Source organism: Alligator sinensis, unplaced genomic scaffold (assembly GCF_000455745.1).
Source record: "Alligator sinensis unplaced genomic scaffold, ASM45574v1 scaffold862_1, whole genome shotgun sequence".
Classification (NCBI taxonomy): Eukaryota; Metazoa; Chordata; order Crocodylia; family Alligatoridae; genus Alligator; species Alligator sinensis.
In genome coordinates this window covers 673,072-684,274 of record NW_005842066.1, presented here as the reverse complement: position 1 = coordinate 684,274, position 11,203 = coordinate 673,072, and the positions used below count along the sequence as shown (strand labels likewise).

At 43.9% G+C, this 11,203-nt stretch overlaps 1 protein-coding gene across 3 annotated transcripts in view; it reads left to right on the top strand.

The window, feature by feature from the left end:
- Positions 1–310: 310 nt before the first annotated feature.
- Positions 311–11,203, top strand: part of KIF2A (kinesin family member 2A) — a 103,814-nt gene continuing 92,921 nt past the window's right edge. For 2 of the 3 annotated variants that reach the window (XM_025204008.1, XM_025204009.1), the window contains exons 1-2: positions 311–424; positions 1,867–2,323. In XM_025204008.1, coding sequence (XP_025059793.1) covers positions 1,987–2,323 — 337 coding nt within the window. In that variant the 5' untranslated portion in view covers positions 311–424; positions 1,867–1,986. Of the gene's footprint in view, positions 425–1,866; positions 2,324–7,206; positions 7,366–11,203 lie in introns of those variants that run through there. The other variant, XM_025204013.1, reaches the window with a different exon arrangement.

The window sequence follows — 11,203 nt, the reverse complement described above, 5'->3', positions numbered from 1 at the left end:
TGCTGCTGCCCCCCTCCAAGGGGAGCCTGCGGGCCTCGGGTCCCCTGTCCAGCTCCCGCAGCACCATGTGTTGGGCTGTGCCCAGGAGCGTGGCGGTTGCTCTGTGGTGTCCGCGTCCTCTGGGCCAAGGGGTCAAAGTTGGAGGCAGCTGGCAGGCTGCGGTGCCCTCGGCTCTGCTGCTTGGATGGGGCTTGGTCACTTGAATGGGCCTATGAGGTGGTCTGTAGTCAGGGTGGTTTTCCCTCTGTAATAGCTATTTGTTCCCCAGGGGGTGGGAGCCATCGGTGGAAAAGTTCCCATTTTTTTTACAGCGATGGTAACGTGGAGAGGCGCTGGACCTAGCATGTGGCCAGGACGGCGGGGAGCAGACGCACTGCATAGAAATGTGTTCTGATCTGGCTTCCTTTCTGGCCCTCCAGACCAAGTATTATTAAGCGCATTGTAGCATAAAGACAGCAATTAGCCACATCATACCTAACCCCTCGATTTGTACATAATAGCTTGTGTGCGACACAGACAACCAGAGAAGCTTTGCATTGATTATGCACAGCACCTACTGTAGAGCACTGTGGAGAGATGCATATATATTTTTTAAAGACTTTATTGTTTGACATCATTTGTATCGGTCAGAAACAATCCATAGATGTTACTCTATTAAGTCAGGGCTGTGCAACCGGCGGCCCATGGGCCACATGCAGCCCTTGAGGCCAAATGCCCCTTGAGGGGTTAAATGATGGTCTCTGGGCTCCTGTCACTTGCTCTTTTGCTCCAGCTGCAAAAAGAGTGTCTGGGCTTCCCCTCCCCCTTCTGGCTTTGGCTGCTGCCCCTGCTCCAGATGGGGCAGTACAGCATTGCAACCTAGGAAGCTGAGGGTGGGGTGGGCCTGGGGCCATGTGCCTGAAGTGGAGGGAAGGAGCTCATGTTGTGCTGCTGGAGCATTCATGCCAGGCATGAAGTGCACTGCTTAGGGGAGCGGTGGGCGTGCGGTGCAGCAGTGTGGGGTAGAGGGTGTCTGTGCAGCGTGCGGACCAGGGGGCCCAGGGCTTGCCTGGTGCAGTCCACAGGTTGTGTGGCTCCTGCAGACAAGGCCCATGGGGCATTTGGGTGCCAGCTATGTAGAAGCTGGACAGTCCTGTACTAACTAAGTGATGATACAAAATAGGTGATCATTTCACATACTCTAATAGAACCATTTGATATCAACAAAACACTTTGGGGGTGTCTAACCAGAAGAGTTAGTATGGGGGATTGGTATCCATGTCTGACCATGGGGATTAGTTTTATCAGGGTGTGAATGGCTACATGGCAGTTACTATGTCCTCATGCTGGTGCTGCACTCATGTGTGACAGACTTTTGAGTGCATATCCCATGATTCTTTGTGCTGCAGTAAGCCTAGCTATGCTATCTTCCTTTCTCAGTGAATCATGGAAGTAATTTCTGTCCCTTTGGGCACATGTTGGGGAGACCCCTGAGATGCCATTACAGGCTCTCAGTCATGTATCTATCTTGCTTCTCGCTGCAGAAAAAGGCAGGTGACAAACCTAAGCATGAGGATACAAGACATGATTACTGTGGAATAATTGGCTTTGGATTTCACTCTGGAATAAACTTACTTTCTAATAAAAAGCAGTAACAGGACCAGCTCTCCCAAGTAGCTGCCCATAGTGGGTGCTATTACAGCACCTTGTTGCTAGGAGGCAGGGGAATTGGTTTGCACTAAACAAACAGCTACCCAGTGATGAAACTGTCTAGTGGAGAAAATACCTGGTTAATACATCAGTCTGTCTGAGGGACAGCTCCAGGGTATCTTGCATTGATATAAGGCTGTGCATCATGTGTCTGCTCTGTTTTTTTGTGCAATACAGGTTCAGTTTACTCCATTGAAAACACGTCTACACCCTGAGCAAAGATGGAACCAGGCATTTGACCCAGCACATGCTCTGGAGCAGAGTTGGCATGTACTGCATGCGGTGCAGGGGAACCACATGGAGCATGCACTGTATGTGGTAGCTTTTGCACAGCCCAGTTCAGACGAGTCCCAGATCCAATGCACAGGTCTGATCTGGTGGGATACTGCTTGCAGCACACCTCCTGGACTTGGCCCCCCTGTGCCACAGGCAGCGCCTGTATGTAGGACTGGGTTCAGCCTATGTGCCAGACCAGCTCACGTGCTGCATATGGCACACATGGTCAGTCCAAGACCTATGTATTGGATCTGGCTTGCAGGCTGTACGTTTGGAACCTCTGGACTAGATGTTCTGATCTTATATGGCAGTTCCCATGTTCTCGGACAACTTTACCTGTTAACCTTCAAAATATGTGGTGAGAATAAACTTTATAACTCCAAATGTTGCGAACTTTTAAAAATGAAAGCTATTTTGCACAATTCTTTGTTGCTCAACTTTGAAAGATTCCAATTGGCCTCTTTTTTTTTTTTTTTTTAGAGTGTGCTGTGAGTGCCACATTGACCCAAATGTGTAGCTCCCACTGACAAGGGGATTTCACATTCTGAGTGATGGCCAAATGTGACTTTATAAAATGTTGTCACACTTAAGCCATCATGGTATTTTGCAAGCTGTCAAGGTTATTGTGAAGTAGTGATGTGGCTTTTTGGAGTCCTCTTTGGTAACTTGGATATTTTCAGTGACTATGATTTGAGACTTTGATTTTCTTTTTTAAAGACTGCTCACATATACTAACCAATAATTTGACTCAATTATTACTCAGCCTCTGTATAAGTCTTGCTTGACATAGAGCACCCCTGTTCTCCCATTAGTGGCTGGACCACAAATATAATTTTGTGTCTGCTGCTGGATTTAAGCTGATAGGTTTGGTCCATGAGCTCATGTAGTTGATGCTCATGTGTGGGGTTTTGTTTGTTTGTTTTTAATAAAGATGCAAAGGCCCTGAGTTTAGTCCTTGTGGTTGTTATATTTGCTGTGCCCTTAAAGAAGTAATTTTGATTTTTTTGGTAGGCAATAAGTTGGTTTTAAAGTTGAAAGTATAATTTTTAGCCTTTCATGATGCTTGTTCATCTTTTCTATATTGTTTATAAATGGAACTTCAGTGCCAAGAGTTGAAATCTGAATCCTTCAAGAATTTTGTTTTCTGTGTTAGTTTTGCTCCATGGGCATGTTTAACATACAGCTACTTGTGATAGAGCTTTAAAGCTGTTAAATTACCCCTGGGATTACACAGTTTTGACCTTTCTCTTCCCTCCCAGTCCTCCCTTTGGAAGAATTGCACCAAATAGTTTTGCCTACTGTGCGGGCCGGCTCCCGATCTCGGGGGCGAGCCAGGCCCATCTTTGTGCACACAGGCTGTGGCCAGCAGCCCGGGCACGCGGGGCCGGAGAAAACTGTGGCACGGTATGGTACGCTCGAGCTAGTATCAGTCACGGAGGCGTAATGGTTGATTGAAAAGATTATTTACTTACACCCAAGGTGGTCGCGGTGTAGGCTGGTCAGCTTTCCAGGCACAGCTCCGCTTGAGTTCTCGGTGGAGGACTCTGATAGACTCGATTCCTTGACCCCGGAGTGGTTTAAGCTCCGCGGGTTTAACAATTCTCTCTCTCGGAGCAGCTGAATCTCCGTGGGTTTCATTCTGTTCCCAGGTCCCCCGGAGCTGTTAAGACTCCGTGGGTTCGACAGTTAAGTCCATAGGATAGGGATACGTCTAGGATTGCGGTTGGCGACGGGGAGAGGCTAGAGGTTATGTGCCTCGGAGTTGTTAAGGCTCCGAGGGTTCGGAAATTAGGTCCTGCAGAGTTGTTGAAGCTCCGTGGGTTCGACAAATTAAACCTCTGTTGCCCTCTTAAGGAAAAAGCTGGGTTCGAAGGGATCAGCAACCTTTAGAGATCCTCATGCTCCTTTCCCAAACTCCACGTGCTTTCTCTCTCTCCGACTTGGGCGGAAACTACCCAAGCCTTTTGTACGGCTAGCAAGTCAATAGCTAGCCCCCACCTCTATTAAGATTGGCCAATAATGTGGTGGAAATCTTAATACAAATGGCGGGAACTTCTTTGTACCGTGCATCACCATAATGCAAAAAAAATGCACGATGCAAAGAAGGCTACAGAACTGGCGGGAAAAGCTCCTGCACGCGGGTTCTTAATTGCAACAGAACACTCCACCGTGCAAAAGAGCTGCAATTTAGCGGGAACAGAATTTAGCGATGCCGAAGCACACACAAACAAGAAAATCACAACTTTGAGTTGTGACATCCCCCCCTTGCTGAGAGCATAGCTAAATTATGCTATATACTCATATCAAGAACCTTGTCGTGAGTCGTCAAACGAGCAAATAAACAAACATAAAATTCGCTGCCCTGAACAGTTAAAACATGAAGAATAGTTAACATATTATATGTTGGGGTGAGAAGTAAAAGAATAATAGGTGAAACGTCTGCAGAAATCAGGAACAGGTAAGCATCAAAGAGGGAAAAGAATTGTTAACGTTGGTGTGACAAGAGTAATACATTGCAAAGGAATGAGTAGACTAGATCAGTGGTTTTTCATCTTTTTTTTCCATTTGTGGAGCCCTAACAAATTTTGAATGGAGGTGAGAACCTCTTTGGAAATTTCAAATGAAGGTGTGTGGACCCCTTTGTATTGTAAGTGTGCGTATTCACACACTTTTGAACAAGAGTAATCTTTTGCGGACCCCTTAGTAATAGTGTGTGAACCTCCAGGGGTCTGTGGACCACACATTGAAAACCACTAAAATATAATAATGATTTGAGGTGAGGATTTGGTGGACCAAAGATGGCCTATTTGTTAAAGGTGCCCACCTGGAATCTGAGAGGCCTAAGTTCAGTTCCATGGAGCTGCCACTGACATCCTTGAATAAATCACATGGCCTCCCTCTCTGGGACCTATGGAGGAAGTTTGTTGTGGGTTTTATCAGGTTGTGCGGGCCGCCTCCCGATCTCGTCCATGTCGCCATGTGCGAGCTGGGAGCGATATGCGGACCCGTTTTTGCGCACGCGGGCTGTGGCCAGCAGCCCGGGCATGCGGGGTTGAAGAAGACCGGTGGTGAGCTAGAATTAGTTACGGACGCGTAATGGTTGATTAAAAGATTGTTTACTTACACCAAAGATGGTCGTGGAGTAGGCTGGACAGTTTTCCAGGCTCAGCTCCGCTTAAGTCCTCGCTAGAGGACTGACTCCGACAATTGACCCCGGAGTGGTTGAAGCTCTGCGGGTTCGGCTCGGTAATTGGCCCCAGAGTGGTTGAAGCTCCGCGGGTTCGGTAGTTTCAAAGGAAAGGGATATGTCTTAGGATTGCGCTCGGCGACGGGGAGAGGCTAGAGGTCGTTTGGCCCCCGGAGTGGTTGAAGCTCCATGGGTTCGGTAAATAGGCCCCCGGAGTTGTTAAGACTCCGTGGGTTCGGTAAGTCGGCCCTCTATTGCCCTCTTAAGGAGAAAAAGAAGCTGGGTTTGAAGGGATTAGCGGCGCTTAGAAATCTTCACGCTATTTCTCCCAAACTCCAATTGCTCGCTCGCTCTCTCTCCAACTTGGGCGGAAACCTCCCAAGCTCTTTATACGGCTAGCAAGCCAATCGCTAGCCGCCACGTGTGCATAATTTAGGATCGGCCAATAATGTGGCGCGAATCTAAATACAAATGGCAGAAACTCCTTTGCACCATGCATCACTATGATGCAAAAGAAATGCACCATGCAAAGAAGGCTACAAACTGGCGGGAAATACTGTTTTTGCACGCGGGTTCTCTATTGCAGCAGAAAACTCTACTGTGCAAAGGAGCTGCAATTTGGCGGGGACATAATTTAGCGGTGCCGAAGCACACAAAAACAAAAAACCACAACTTTGGGTTGTGACACAGGTTACTTGTAAATACAGTTCCTTTAATACTGTTGACGCCAGTGTTGGTATAATGGACATGGAATATATGAGTAACTTCCTTTTGTTCAACTAGTCTAGCTTTACATTTAGAATCTGTGAATATTTAGGATATAACCTTAAACTTGTGGCAAGGATGGGTGTGAATTGATTTTCCTGCCCCTTTTACCCCAAAGTCTAATACTGTTTTTTCTGGTCAACATTCATAGCAATGGCTTTGCATTGCTGTCTTTTGCATGGATCTCAGTATTCTGTGCCTGTAGAGTGGCTTGGGGGATTGGTGTCCAAGACACTAATTTATCTTACTATTAAACATCTTTAAAGATGACTCTTTACCTGTGTATCCAGAATCTAGAAAACTTGCTGCTTCACTTCTGGAATGTGTCAGTGATGTTCTAGGGTTTAGGTTGTAGCCGTGTTGGTCTAAGGACATAGGCAGACAAGGTTCCTTGGCTGAATTTGATATCTTTTATTAGACCAACCCAAATGGTTGGAGAATAGTTATTAAGCAAGCTTTCGGGTGTGTGTCACCAACTGCTGAAGCTTCCTCAGCCTGACGAAGGGTTTTTGAACCCGAAAGCTTGCTTAATAATTATTCTCCAACCATTTGGGTTGGTCTAATAAAAGATATCAAATTCACCCAAGGAACCTTGTCTGTCAATGATGTTCTTGTATCTTTACTGTAATACTTGGGACATGGAAATAACTCTGTCCTTGTTATTGTTTTTTGTTTTGTTTTGTTTTTTTAGTACTTAATATCTGCTTCATGTATTTATTTTCTGTGTGTGTTTTGAAAGCATATCCATTTCATTATCGTTATTTTTTTATCTTTGTATTGTGCTGCTAAATCTTGAACTGAAAAAGAAAGTCTTAAAGTACAGTTTCAAACAGGAAGTGAAATTCTGCAGTTGTCTCCTATAATCCTTAAATTTAACTGTTAAATGTTGCTAACAAGGGCTTTAAGTTTAATATTCTTGCTTTCCTTTTTTACCTTTGAAAAGGAACCAAACAAAGTAAGGAATGGAATATACAATTAGGGTAGCCAAACAAACTCAGCTTGCCTTGTGGTGTTGCTAAGTTATAAACATAACATTTATTAACAGTGTGTGATGGCTTTGTAATTTTAAACCAAATTACACTGACTCTTGAAGATAGACATATTAAGAGGGAAAGTGGAGTTAGAATATTAGGCAGCTGTGCATTTTTAGACCTGAATGTATTTGGTTTCTTAACCTTAATTTTTAGGTAGAAGGTAGGGCAGGGTGGCTTGTGGGTTTGTAATATTTCTTTGTTGTTGAAATACTTAAAATATTCTTGTTACGGTTTCTTAGGCTCAAGTTACTAATGTGTTGGTTCTCAACCAGGGTGCTGGGGTACCCTGGGGTGCAGCGAGATCCTTCGAAGAGTGCCGGAGGAAGTGGTGAGGAAATAAACAGATTAGGGCTGGCTCAGGCTCTCCCTGCCTAGGTGCTTCCCCATCCCCACTGCCTGCCCTCCTGCAAGGAGGTAAGCCCTGTAATAAAATCATTTTTAAATGAGGTGCTGGGCAATTCACACAGGTTATGGAGGGGGTACCATAAGTCTGATAAGGGAGGGGTGCCTTGAGACTAAAAACATTGAGAGCCACTACTAATGTGTACTTCAAACTTAAAACTCCATTTGTTTTTTTTTAATATGCACATTTTAATTGATATTTGCTTAGAGAAAATGTCACATGTAAACTGTAAACTGGAAACCTAGAGAGAATTCTGTTGTGTAGAATTTCTAATGCTTTTAAAGATGCATAGTATCAACTTTAAGACTCCACTTCTGGGAGCCAGATTTACCAGCATGCTGTGGTTGCTTCCTGAATTTCACTGGTGCAGAGCAGCCAAAACCTTCTACTCTTCCTACATTCTTTTGAGTGTGCATGCTTTTTTCCCCTCCCTTTTCAGTACAGCTGGTACAGCAGGCACTTCTTAAAGTGTTTAGGATTATTGGTAAAAATGAATCTTTCAGTAATAAAGATAATGATCTTCTTCAGCTCTTGCTCAAGTAAAACATTTTTATATGGAATTCCATGGAGAGTTGCCCTCTTGTATAATGGCTGTCACCCCCCCCCTGTTGTTCTCAGTGGGGCTGAGGATAGGCTGCCCTCAAGTAGGATTTTGGGCCTGACAACAAAGGAAGCTGGCATCTTAGTTGTGGGTGCTTGGTGTCACCCCCATGGGGAACAATGGGAAGGCAGTAGACATTTTGAGAGAGGGTACCTTTGCCAAGGATGTAAGTGCTTTCATTTCAATCAAAAAGCAATTACAGTAGTTTTGAAAGGGGGTAGTTCGTTCTTTGTAGAACATGGTCAGCTTTTGTGGCAAGAAATTTTTTTGTGAAACACAAGGGTGACAAATGACCACTAATTCTGAAAACAGCGAGGATTCAGTGAGTTTTTAACTATATGGGAAGCTTGAAAGATCTATGTTTCATTACTGTGATCTTTCCAGTACAAAAAGTCTTGCACAGGTTGCTAAATTTTCTGAGGATCTGTTGCTAACTATTACAGCTCACAAGATAACAGCTTTGCTTTTGAAATCTTAAAAAATTAGTTTTGTGCCTAGAGAGTAGATTCTTTCTGTAGCTTTGGAGAGGATATGTAGTATCTTTTGTCCTTACATGCCGAAGTAGTTGAATCCTTGATTTAAATTCAAACTTAGTTTGGCCTTAACTATTGAACTGCATACTCTACTTCCATGCTTAGAGGCAGGAAGCTTGCAAAATCACCTCTTCTGTTTTCTTGTAGGATTGCAATAATATAAGCAGCGTGCCTTTGAGCAACTTCTCTGGGGAGTCTAGTAAACCTCAGTTTTGGATTGAATGCTACAAAAAGTGTTACACATCCATCTATAAATACTACTCCTAGTATATTAATTGAACCAATACTTCCTTTTTTCTTGGTTGAGTTTTCTTGCATTTAAGACTTTCACATAGTCCAGGGGTCAGCAACATTTTTGGGCAGGATGCCAAAACACCCATAACTTTGACTTGTAAGATGTTGGTGTGCTAGGGGCAGATGGCATGGGAGCCACAAGGGGCCCAAGCCCTTTCCTTGCTATCTGCACCAAGGCCCATGTGCCAAGCAAAATGTCTTTGTGTACTGTGTTTTGCCACACGTGCCAGGGGTGGCCTACCCCTAACATAGGTGTTATTTATTGCTTAGCTGCAGTTAAACAAGATTATGCTTAAAAAAAAAAAAATTCTCCCCCACCCCCTTAAAACAGTTCCAATCCTGTCACTATTTTGTTGGTCCTCTTTGTCTCTCTTGGGCAGTGCAATAACAGAAAACATTTGTCAAAAATTAGATGTAGCTTTCCCAATGCTGTCTTGAAGGGAGAGACTATGATGTCTCTCCATCCTTGTCATATGTAAAGAGATGCCTTGAATTCTTCATGCTTTATTTGCTGGATAACTTTGGGCTTCAGAAATCCTGCTCACCTGCCTTCCCAGTTAGTGTATATGAACTAGTCCACTGCTCCATGATTATTTAAGCTTATAACAAGCACAGCAAACTTAAGTGGTTCCTGGAGTTATGATCATATTACCATGGGAAGGGATTGTGTACTGAAACCTTCCTGTAAAAAAGAATCTTCTGCAGAAACGTTCTGGAACAAAAGGAGTCGAAGTGTTGCCAAGTAATATAAAATTGGATTTTGTTTATATTGAAGATTGAAAACCAGGTGATTTAAAAAAAAAAAAAAAATTTCCTGGAACACACAATATGTTTCAGATTTATCTGTTTCATTTTTTTGAACCTCTATGACACTCTGCATCATTTAAATGAGCATAACCCATCTAAATGACTTTTGATAGTACCAAATTTTCATTTTTCTTGTTATGTCTATTAGGAAAAAGATTCTAGAACTGTTCAGCCTGAAGGGGAATGGCGAAAGTGAGATCTAAATAATGGATAGAATCTTAAGCTATGTACAGATGTTCAGTTCTACTAGGAGAATCTCTGCTCTTTCAGTAAAAGCCAGAAGTGTTCAGATGTTCAAGCTTTTTCTCCTAGAGCAAAAATAGCTGTTGAAGGAGAAAAATAACTGACTCTAAGGAGGCAGACATTGCTCTTAGAACATCTGTATGCTTTTCCCCTGGCTTAACTTCTCCTGGGGGCCAGAAGGAATGAAACCATAGGAAAGGCTCCCATGCTTTCCAGAGACATGGGTCTGCCAGTCTGGAGAAGTTTGGTCTTGGTTTTGTTGAAACAGGTTCTCAGCCACTTTTGACTTGGAAGTACTCCATGGTAGATTCTGCACACCCCTCAGAAAATGCAAGCTCTTAGCTTTCACTCATTTTGTGACTATGCAAAAATAACAGAGCAATTCTTCTGTTGCAGAGTACTCAGAGGGCAGCAGGTCAGAATGGTTTTGACATTGTGAATTTCTATTTAAAATCTCTGGGTTTTTCTTATGAATCATGTGTTTGCATGTCTGACGTTGCTAATAGGCATCGTTAAGAGGATCTCATGATACCCTGGTTGAGAATCACTATGTTCAAACTTAGACACTTCTGTAAGATGATCAGGGGATTTCATAACATAATTTTTTGTACAAATCTTCTAAATAAACTTTCAATGTTGACTTGGTTGGGTAGTTATTTCTCACTTCAGCTTTTGCAAATGTAAAAGGCTATTGATGAGTGCTGAAAATGGGTGATCAGTGATTACTGAACATTGCCATATGAATTCGGCTGCATCAACAGACAGCAAATTTCCACCATTCAAGCAGGTTCCTATCCTGCGTACAGGACCTCCACCTGACGCAGGAGGTACATGGTCCCACTAGGGGGAATGCCTTACTGGACCTGGTACTGGCAATGAGGGATGACATGGTAGGGGACCTACAGATCAGTGGTCACCTGGGGAATAGTGACCACCAAATAATAGAATTCACCATAAGGCGTAGAGTGGGAAAGGGAACTAGTAGGGTGGAAGTGCTAGACTTTAGGAAGGCTGACTTCAGTGAGCTCAGGCATTTAGTCAGTGACGCACTGCAGAGTAAGAGCTTCGGTGAGATGGGAGCCTGGGAAGGGTGGCTGTGCCTTAAGGAAGTGAATCCTTCAGGCACAGAGGGAGACGATCCCAATGCGGGGGAGAAGGGGGAAAGGGGCCAAGAGGCTTCCTTGGCTAACCAGAGAAATCCAGAGCAGCCTAAGGGCAAAAAGGTGGGCATATAAGCAGTGAAAACGGAGAAATTACTAAAGAGGAGTATGCCTCTTCAGCTTGCAGTTGTAGGGAGGCAGTTAGAAAGGCCAAAGCTACCATGGAGCTGAGGATGGCATCCCAAGTTAAGGATAACAAAAAATTGTTTTT